Source organism: Erpetoichthys calabaricus, chromosome 4, assembly GCF_900747795.2.
Source record: "Erpetoichthys calabaricus chromosome 4, fErpCal1.3, whole genome shotgun sequence".
NCBI classification, from domain to species: Eukaryota; Metazoa; Chordata; class Cladistia; order Polypteriformes; family Polypteridae; genus Erpetoichthys; species Erpetoichthys calabaricus.
In genome coordinates, this window is record NC_041397.2 from 54,564,828 (window position 1) to 54,576,016 (window position 11,189).

Below are 11,189 nucleotides of genomic sequence, written 5' to 3' on the forward strand. Positions count from 1 at the left end.
CAAACGTTAAAGACGCATACAGCGCCACCCCGCTGCCTGCGCTTGGGAAAGGAGATCATAACCTGGTTCAGCTTCAGCCTCACTATAAACCAAAAGTTAGAGTCCTACCTGTAACCACACGATCATTCAGGAAGTGGACCCCGGTGGCTGAGAATACTCTGAGAGAACTTTTTGGAACTACAGACTGGGATATCCTGCAGGGATCTCATAATGAGAACATTGAGGAAGTTGTTGACTGCACTACTGACTACATCAACTTCTGTATGGACATTGTAGTTCCAGTAAGAACAGTACGCTGCTATGCTAACAACAAGCCATGGATTACAAGTGACATCAAGGGCCTTTTGAATCAGAAGAAAAGGGCTTTTAAAGACGGTGATCAGCATGAGCTCAAGCGCGTGCAGAAGGAACTCCGAGTCCAACTCAGGGCGGCGAAGGAGCAGTACAGGAGAAAGCTGGAGCAGAAGTTGCAGAATAACAGCATGAAGGAAGTGTGGGATGGGATGAAGATCATCACTGGCTGCAGCTCGAAGCGGGGTACCACCATTGAGAGAGACGTGAAGAGAGCAAACCAAATGAACATCTTCTTTAACAGGTTTGACCACCCTAACCCACTCTCACTCTCACCTCGGAGTACTGCACCCTCCACACATCCTTCTGCTGATACCAGCATAGGAAAAACATCCCCACCCATAATAACAACAGCGCAAGTGAGCAGAGAGCGGAGGAGACTTCGTGCCAGCAAAGCAGCGGGTCCAGATGGAGTATTGCCACGACTGCTGAAGGTCTGTGCATCGGAGCTGGGGGGTCCTCTACAGCGCATCTTCAACCTGAGCCTGGAACAGGGGAGAGTCCAGAGGCTTTGGAAAACATCTTGTATCACCCCAGTCCCAAAGGTATCACGTCCTAGTGAGCTGAATGACTTCTCTAGCGCCTTCAACACAATCCAACCTCTGCTCCTTAGGGACAAGCTGACAGAGATGGGATTAGATTCATACCTAGTGGCATGGATCGTGGACTATCTTAAAGACAGACCTCAGTATGTGCGTCTTGGGAACTGCACGTCTGACATTGTGGTCAGCAACACAGGAGCGCCACAAGGGACTGTACTTTCTCCGGTCCTGTTCAGCCTATATACATTGGACTTCCAATACAACTCGGAGTCCTGCCATGTGCAAAAGTTCGCTGATGACACTGCTATCGTGGGCTGTATCAGGAATGGGCTGGAGGAGGAGTATAGGGACCTAATCAATGACTTTGTTAAATGGTCCGACTCAAACCACCTACACCTGAACACCAGCAAAACCAAGGAGCTGGTGGTGGATTTTAGGAGGCCCAGACCCCTCATAGACCCAGTGATCATCAAAGGTGACTGTGTGCAGATGGTGCAGACCTATAAATATCTGGGAGTGCAGCTGGATGATAAATTAGACTGGACTGCCAATACTGATGCGCTGTGCAAGAAAGGACAAAGCCGGTTATACTTCCTTAGAAGGCTGGCTTCCTTCAACATCTGCAATAAAATGCTGCAGATGTTCTATCAAACAGTTGTGGCGAGCGCCCTCTTCTACGCAGTGGTGTGCTGGGGAGGCAGCATTAAGAGGAAAGACACCTCACGCCTGGACAAACTGGTGAGGAAGGCAGGCTCTATTGTTGGCATGGAGCTGGACAGTTTAACATCTGTGGCAGAGCGAAGGGCGCTCAGCAGGCTCCTATCAATTATGGAGAATCCACTGCATCCACTAAATAATGTCATCTCCAGACAGAAGAGCAGCTTCAGCGACAGACTGCTGTCACTGTCCTGCTCCACAGACAGATTGAGGAGATCGTTCCTCCCCCAAACTATGCGACTCTTTAATTCCACCAGGGGGGGTAAACGTTAATAGTTAACATTATACATAGTTATTGTCTGTTTTTTTCACCTGTATTATTATCATTCTTTAATTTAATATTATTTATTCTATCAGTATGCTGCTGCTGAAGAATGTGAATTTCCCATCGGGATTAATAAAGTATCTATCTATCTATCTATCTATCTATCTGATATTAGAAATCCTGCCTATTCGAGTATACCATTCAGGTTTTTTGAAAGACTCTTGAAATCTTTAAGATAAGGAATGGTTTTTTGAAAAATATTTAACCTCTCAGGAAAAGAACTTAATTGCATCTTAGGAAGCATCAGATTTAACTGCAAAAGCAAAACAACCATACATGATTGGAGAAAAGCTTGTTTTCACAATTGCAGGTCAAATTACAGAAACTACTGCGGTGGGCTGGCACCCTACCCAGGGTTTGTTTCCTGCCTTGCGCCCTGTGTTGGCTGGGATTGGCTCCAGCAGACCCCCATGACCCTGTAGTTAGGATATAGCGGGTTGGATAATGGATGGATGGATTACAGAAACTATTCATGGAAGTAAAGTATGCAAGTAAACTATGTAAAATTGCACACTCAAATGATAGTTTCGAGAACGATTTCAGTAATTAGCAATGACCAGTTTCAGTACCTTGTAGACAGAATTCAAGTCCTACATTTGCAGAAGTCAATAGATATTACAGACTTGCCTCAATTGTTGGCATATCAGATTTTTTTCTAAAAGTAGATGATTTTTTTCAAGGTCTGGAAAGGCGTGACTGTGTCTATACTAAAGGTACTGGTGCAAGGATAGAAAGAAATTTTGGATTTCAAGCCAAAGTTAAATTTGCTAGTAATGGACACTAGGGTGGGGCAAAATGGACTTAAACTGATTTTGAGATTATTACACTCAAAATGCTATATTTGATATTTCTCGATATGTTCTCAAATCATCAAACCTTTTTTTTTTCCCCCATATCAATTCCACAAGCAGGCTGAGATTTTTTTGTGTATTGTCATAGGAAATGAAGATGTGCTGTGTGGTATTTTAGCAAGACTGACATTTTAAGAACGTTATTTTCTTTACTCACTGCTCTGCTTTTGATTTATAGTCATAGAAAGTAATTGTTCCATTTTTGAAATCGAGCAACAAGCTACAACTATAATAAATCAAGCAAAGCCAGCAAAAACTGGTCTTCTTTCTCATTAATGACAATAGGAAATAAAATGTTTGTGATTTTCCTTTTTATTATTGTAAAGGCTTTACAATTACCATTTTAAAGAGCCTTTTCTGTGTGAGCAATTGTTTAGCTACAATGGTTAACAAGCATTATCACACACAGTCCAGTTCTATACTCACTTGAGACACATTTGAGCATAGGAAAGGCACTATATAAATAAAATTTATTATTTATTATTACACTGCTGAAAAAAATGAGGCAAAACTAGAAAAATATCAAAGGCACATGTTGTTACATTTTTGCTGACACTGAAAAAGAGGAAAAGGAGGAGAAAATTAGTTTAATAACTATGTCTAGTAATTAATTACATTTGCATAGCACTTTTCTGACTTACTCAAAACACTTTACATAGACCAGGGAACCTCTCCAACCACCACCAACGTGTAGCACGTGGTGGGCAATTTAGCCAGTAAATGCTACTCTTTTTAAAAGATGCCCAGGGATCTTTGATAACTACAGAAATTCAGGATGTGGATTTTATATCTCATTAGAGTATACCATAATTTTTACAGCACAATGCCTCTCGTCACTGCTCTGGGGCGTTGGGATCCACAGATGCCACATGGTAAGAGTACCAACAAATCTTCCAGCAGCAACCCAAACTTTTGCTATATGGTCTACTATCCAAGTACTGGCTTGGCCCAAAACGCACTTAGCTTTGGGTGGATAAACTGTTCTAAAGTGGAGGTGGTATGCGATCCTTTAACCGACTTCAACAGTACTCAACTACCATCCTGTTGCCAAACTTTTGAAGCGTGCCACTGTGATCTGTGAGGTTTATCTCAAAGTATACGAGTTTACTCAAAACTAAGGCCATTAATTGACATGGCTGAAAATAAGTATTTTATGCAAACCAGCTGACAGGGAGAAGGGGAAAAAACAAGTTGAAGACAACTCAGACAGGCTATTAAAAAGTGCTGATGTGTTCCCTGTTTTGGTATGATCAATAAATGGCCAGGGACTACTAACTGCTATTTATAGAGTTTCCCTCTGAATGAATCCTATGTTTAGCAATTGTACACTTATTTTGGAACATGAGAAAAAGTATAAAGCTCTGGCAAACGCACTGAACGTTTCAACTCACCTACAGACGGAAGGAAGACATCACTCCTGCCATAACTAGGAAACACGCCTCTTGCACTCTCTTTCTAAACAGGACTGAGCAGACTGCAGGGACCCCACAACTGCACAGTTTTCACATGTAGCTCTACTTTGAGTATTATATTTTTATGAGTGTGCAGCTGATATTAAAAGAAGCTAAGTGTATACTTTGAGTGTTATTTTTTTCTTTCTTTACATTCAAATCACTACCATACCACTAGGGAAGGATAGAATATTTTATAGATAGAGGAGAAGCTGCAATCTCTAACAAACATATTCCCAGGGAGTGTGTGCCACCTGCTGGATGAACATCCCTCAATGCAAAGAAACAAGCCATGTTCCATAAAGTTCATCTACTGTCTAGGCTTCTTGTGCTTTGCTTTAAAATTGTGCTCTGTATTGTTTATTAATGTAATAGTTTCCTAATAAATACGTAAACTAATTTTTATAGAGTTTTTTTCTTACTTATTGAAAAGAATATTGGCTAAGCAAAAAAAACATTTGCTAGGCAATAAATAATGTGGCAGAAATATTTAAAGAGCATTATACCCTGCCGTTCTTTCTTATATTCTGTAAGTGCCTTGAGCATGGGAAATATAAATAAAATGTATTATTATTATTATTATAAACCAACATTTAGGACATTCATTTATGAAAAACAAATAGAGTCAAAGTGCCTCCATTTGTACAAAAGAGACATAGGCAGTCACACACTGTCTTCTAACCTCAAGGAGTGAAAAGATAGATAGCCAATGGGAAAAAACAAACAAACAAAAAAATAAATAAATAAATAAACACACACACCACAAACGGTTTGAGTAAGTCCAGTTCAAAAGTGCTGTGCGGCACTGTTAACACTGTAGTGCTGGAGCACAAATTACAGATAGGGCCAAGTGATACAGCCTATAAATTATTTTGCAATATTTTAGGCTATTTCATGATGTACAATACATATCTCAGTACAGTGATCCCTCGCTATATTGTGCTTCGCCTTTCGCGGCTTCACTCCATCGCGGATTTTATATGTAAGCATATTTAAATATATATCGCGGATTTTTCGCTGCTTCGCGGGTTTCTGCGGACAATGGGTCTTTTAATTTCTGGTACATGCTTCCTCAGTTGGTTTGCCCAGTTGATTTCATACAAGGGACGCTATTGGCAGATGGCTGAGAAGCTACCCAACTTACTTTCTCTCTCTCTCTCTCTCTCTTGCGCTGACGTAGGGGGGTGTGAGCAGGGGGGCTGTTCGCACACCTAGACGATAGGGACGTTGCTACCTTCTGTGTACAGCTGCTTCCTGAAGGACATGCTGCACGGTGCTTCGCATACTTAAAAGCTCGAAGGGCACGTATTGATTTTTGCTTGAAAAACAAACTCTGTCTCTCTCTCTCTCTTTGTCTGCTCCTGACGGAAGGGGTGTGAGCTGCCGCCTTCAACAGCTTTGTGCCACGGGTGCTTCGCATACTTAAAAGGCAAACAGCCCTATTGATTTGTTTGCTTTTGTCTCTCTCTATCTCTGTGACATGATCTGCTCCTGACACGCACTCCTTTGAAGAGAAAGATATGTTTGCATTCTTTTAATTGTGAGATGGAACTGTGATCTCTGTCTTGTCATGGAGCACAGTTTAAACTTTTGAAAAAGAGACAAATGTTTGTTTGCAGTGTTTGAATAACGTTCCTGTCTCTCTACAACCTCCTGTGTTTCTGCGCAAATCTGTGACCCAAGCATGACAATATAAAAATAACCATATAAACATATGGTTTCTACTTCGCGGATTTTCTTATTTCGCGGGTGGCTCTGGAACGCAACCCCCGCGATGGAGGAGGGATTACTGTATTCTGAAATCTTCATAAATGCTTGATTTAATTTGATTCATACAATCACACCAATATGTTGATTCTATAAGTCTCTGCAGGCTACAACATAGAGTGAAAGGGAAGGTCTACAGGACAGTAGTGAGACCAGCTATGTTATATGGGTTGGAGATGGTGGCAATGACCAGAAAGCAGGAGACAGAGCTGGAGGTAGCAGAGTTAAAGATGCTAAGACTTGCACTGGGTGTGACAAGGATGGATAGGATTAGGAACGAGTACATTAGAGGGTCAGTTCAAGTTGGACGGTTGGGAGACAAAGAGGCGAGATTGCGTTGGTTTGGACATGTGCAGAGGAGAGATGCTGGATATATTGGGAGAAGGATGCTAAGGATAGAGCTGCCAGGGAAGAGGAAAAGAGGAAGGCCTAAGAGAAGGTTTATGGATGGGGTGAGAGAGGACATGCAGGTGATGGATGTAACAGAACAAGATGCAGAGAACAGAAAGATATGGAAGAAGATGATCCGCTGTGGCAACCCCTAACAGGAGCAGCCGAAAAAAGAAGTCATTCTTTTTATAATCATTAGTAGTTTCTATTGGAACAATTTTAAACCAGTATGCACAACAGGGGGAAATCACAACAAAGTTAAATTTAACAAAACAGTATGTACCTGAACCTGGTAATTACACACAACAAGAAACATTTCAATACAACATAAAGTTGTGGTTTTTGTGCATAACAGGTCACTTCACTGTGACAAACCACTCTGCAGAAGAGTAACATCACATCACATTAAAGGTAATATATGCTGCAATGTTATAAGTGAAGATCAGAAACTAATCCAGTTTGTCACTGAACACATTCATTTTCTTAAATGGCTCCTTTTAACAATGTTCCCAGAAATGTACAAATTTTACAGCCAGGGAACTGGATCCATGTCCCTAGACAACAGGTATGACATCTCAAGAGTCAGCTTAAATCCACTTTCTAGGATCTGGTGCCACAAACTATAGACTGATTAACACTTGTGTAAGAATATTCACACAAAATTAAACTCAAACAAAAAGCTAATGTAAAATGTAAAGAACAAAATAAGACAGTATTAATAATTAAAAGTGTAATTATATATTTTTGTTGCATATTTCTATATACAAGTTAAATATTTCTTATATATTTTATTTCAGTTAAACTGCGCGCAACATAAAATACATCTTAAAACATAAACTATCATTTCTACCCTACAAAACTTAAAAACGGTGGGCACTGGCGACTACTGCTTTTTGATGTGGGAATCATCGATACAACGGACGTAAACCTACGGCTATCAAGTACCACATCTACAGTAGACTCCATATAGGATGCGGAATTCGGAGCATCTTAAATAAAATCAGCCGCTTTGCGATGTAATTCTAGTCATCTTTTTCTTGTACTGTTGCATATCTGCGAACGGTCAATACGAAAAGGCTTATGAGCCTCAAGATTCCCAAGGCAGGCAAAGCGCACGCTTAAAACCGAAAACGTTAAAGAGGGGCGAATTCGAGTACAAATGAACAATGAGAGATGACCGAGTCAACCAAATGTAATTTAATAGGCCTTAATGAATAAAGAGGTCAAATACTTAGGAAAATCTTAGTACTTTCCTATCAGGCCTTAGCAATTTACCGTTCCTGTTCGATTACCTCTAGCGCCACATGTTAGTCTAATGTACGGATTAGAAAGTGAAACTGGATTCATGCTTCCGGACTGGATCTCGCCTTTTGGAGTCCATAGTAGGCACTGTCTTCTTTGCATTTAAACACAAATTATCCTTGAGTAGTTCGTTACAGTGCGCATCAAGTTACTAGTAAAGAATTCACTCCATTTACAACTTTTAACAGTATTTTTGGGAGACCAACCAGACCACTAAAATGTGTTAGAAGCGACTGTAAACGTTACTCACTACGAAGCCTGCACTAACTTCACATTACGAGTCTAGTGCTTTAAAACGAACGGTTTTCATAAACCTTTGCCTTACAAAGTGTGGATGAACAAAACCTCCAGCACTTATTTCTTCTGTAATATCAGTCAGAAACTAAAGAAATCCGAGTTATATAACCTCTTCCAAATAAACACATCCATCGACCCATACCTTCGCCGCATAGTGGTTAGAAGCAGCAACCCAAGAGGCCATCATGAAAACGACACAACGTTAACCATTTCAGTACGCTCTTGATCGGCTTACAGCAATTAATTTTTATTCCGCGATGTCATCAGATATCTCGGTGTATAAAAAATCGAGGGTGGGATTCAAGTTATATCTGAAAAAAATCTCACACTACTAGACATCGACGTATTTCTGATAAGCTGTTAATGTCAAATCCTTAGTCTAGCTTTCGGTTTCTTCAGCAGCGTGTACGCTAGGAAACTACAGTTAACAGGTTTCTACTCTGATTAATAAACACGTTTTTTCCCAAACTTGTGGGTCTTAGCCACACGTTACGTCTATGATCTCTTATGTATATTTACTCTTACCTGAAAGGAGAGGAATTACTAAAAAACAGCAAATATTCTTCATACTGACGTTCAGTGCAATTCAAGCCACCATCCAAACTACCACACCCTGATAACGAAAATGAGCATTGCAAAGCACACTACTGCCATCTAGTACATGGAGGATCAAAATTAAGTTTTTTTCTTTCATATCCTGCAGGTAATGCGACGTGTTCAACTCCTGGAAACAATCTTGAGTCTAATCACCCAAAAAACAACAACAAAAAAAATCAGATGTCATTTATTTATAACCTAAATTGACAAATAATTTAGAGAGATACAAGAAAGAGAAAAGCTGCATATGAGATGTCTCTGTTCTGGAGTCATTTAGCATCGCCTAAAAATGCAATGCATAATTTGTGAAAGACAGATAGATAGATAGATAGATAGATAGATAGATAGATAGATACTTTATTAATCCCAATGGGAAATTCACATACTCCAGCAGCAAAAAATATTAAATTAAAGAGTAATAAAAAATGCAGGTAAAAAACAGACAATAACTTGAATAATGTTCAACGTTTACCCCCTCTGGTGGAATTGAAGAGTCGCATAGTTTGGGGGAGGAATGATCTTCTCAGTCGGCCCATCATGGACCCCGTGATCATCAGAGGTGACTGTGTGCAGAGGGTGCAGGCCTATAAATACCTGGGAGTGCAGCTGGACGATAAATTGGACTGGACTGCCAATACTGATTCTCTGTGCAAGAAAGGACAGAGCCGCCTGTACTTCCTTAGAAGACTGGCATCATTCAACATCTGCAGTAAGATGCTGCAGATGTTCTATCAGATGGTTGTGGCGAGTGCCCTCTTCTACGCAGTGGTGTGCTGGGGAGGCAGCATTAAGAAAAAGGATGCCTCATGCCTGGACAAACTGGTGAGGAAGGCAGGCTCTGTTGTTGGCATAGAGCTGGACGGTTTGACATCCGTAGCAGAGCAACGGGCACTCAGCAGGCTCCAATCAATTATGGAGAATCCACTACATCCATTAAACAGTGTCATCTCCAGACAGAGGAAGTTCGTGTATTTGTTTACAATAACCCATCTTCTATTCATCGCCACTTGAGGAACATGAATCCTGTCATTGGAAAGGATAATAACAAACTATCTGTGTCAGATCATGCCAAATTTATTTTGGCGCTAGCTTTGCTCACTGTGCTGAACCCAAAACTCAAACGTGGCAACTTGGACCTTGTCAGAAAGGCGGAAAAACATGGTGCAGATGCAATTATGAAAACACTAATGCATACACAGGACTCTCCAAGGCAAGTATTATTAGTGTAGCTGCGTTTTCCAAAAGTTTCCAAAATTCAGCAGCTCTAACTCAAAAATGGAATTCAACAAAGGCCTAACGCGCAGAAATGATTCCACAGACAAAATATCTTCGTTTTTTAAGTGTTTAGTTAAGTTTCAAAGTAAAAGAGTTCACACAAAAAAGAAAATTAAAATAGCAAAAAAGGGAAAAATTTATAATAAGAAAAATTCAGTTCTAAGGTTAATCTTGTTACATCTTAAATCGTAACTAACCACTTATAATTTCTGAACCATTTCAAAACGAACCATTTCAAAGCGGTCAGAAAACTGTATGTTTACTGGGACCTGCCCTAAACACAACAAGAGATTATTAACACACTGTTTCTCAGTTATAGCAAGAATATTCTATCTCTTACTAACTTATAGGGGGAAAGGACTATACCATTGTCTATGACTATGGAAGAAATTATATTCTATTCAAATAAAGCAAACATTAATATAAGTTTAACTCAAAACTTTAACTTTCTAAGATTGGCTCTTACAATTAGAATACACTGATTTACACTCTGGAGCTGATATCTTCTATATTGCCTTTGTAAAGTGTAATGTGAATAAGAGCACATGCTGCATAACTAATTACAGCTGTCATTCAAACAGAGACAGCGCCATAGACATCCAAGAGCAGGCCCAGTAGACACCACTGTAGAGAAAAGAACACTCAATCCTATGGAGGTCAGCATAAAGATCCACTCCAGTGATGAAGCATCAAAGAGCAATGGGATAAACACATCTGAACCTGCTTTAAAAAAATCATCCAACTTTGCCAGCAACATTTCATGGTCGAGATAGGTGATCAGAAACAAAGTCATCTTAGCCACACCACAGCACAATAAACTATCTCTCTATTATAAAAAAAAAAAAATCTTGGTAGGGAAACCAGGGAGACGAGACGTAATGTTCTCAGAAGACAATTTGATGTCCTGCGAGAGACACTTTACATGCATCCGGCGCCGCCGTGAGTGGCAGCCTTTTCAGCAGCTCCGTGTATGACTGTATATGTATGTGTACTTTTCTACTTTTATTTTTCTATTTTTATTTATTGATCACTTCTACCATTTTATTTTATGTGGATTCCTTCCCTGGACACACTTTTACAATGTGGGCATGGATTTTAACACGCCGAGACTCGCCTATTCAAGTACTCAACTTCGGGCGCTGAGAACAAATGCCAGTGCCGGTGTGGTTCCCTATTTACCCGACGAGGTAAGAAGGCGGTATCGTGGCAGCAGAGCCGGCACTAAGCTAAAAAAGAAGCGGCTTGCGAGAAAGTGGCGTTTCAAGCCTTCGGTGCCTTCTGTGATTCTGGGGAATGTGAACTCAATCTCAAATAAGATCGACGA

General features: G+C 40.3%; 1 protein-coding gene across 1 annotated transcript in view; it reads right to left on the reverse strand.

Annotated features, from left to right (window-relative positions):
* The window catches only part of LOC114650039 (uncharacterized), an 89,980-nt gene extending 81,363 nt beyond the window's left edge, over positions 1-8,617 (reverse strand). Inside the window, exon 1 of the mRNA XM_028799477.2 lies at positions 8,519-8,617. Within this exon, the coding sequence (XP_028655310.2) occupies positions 8,519-8,561 (43 nt within the window). The 5' untranslated portion in view covers positions 8,562-8,617. The remainder of the gene's footprint in view (positions 1-8,518) is intronic.
* Between the last annotated feature and the right edge of the window lie 2,572 nt (positions 8,618-11,189).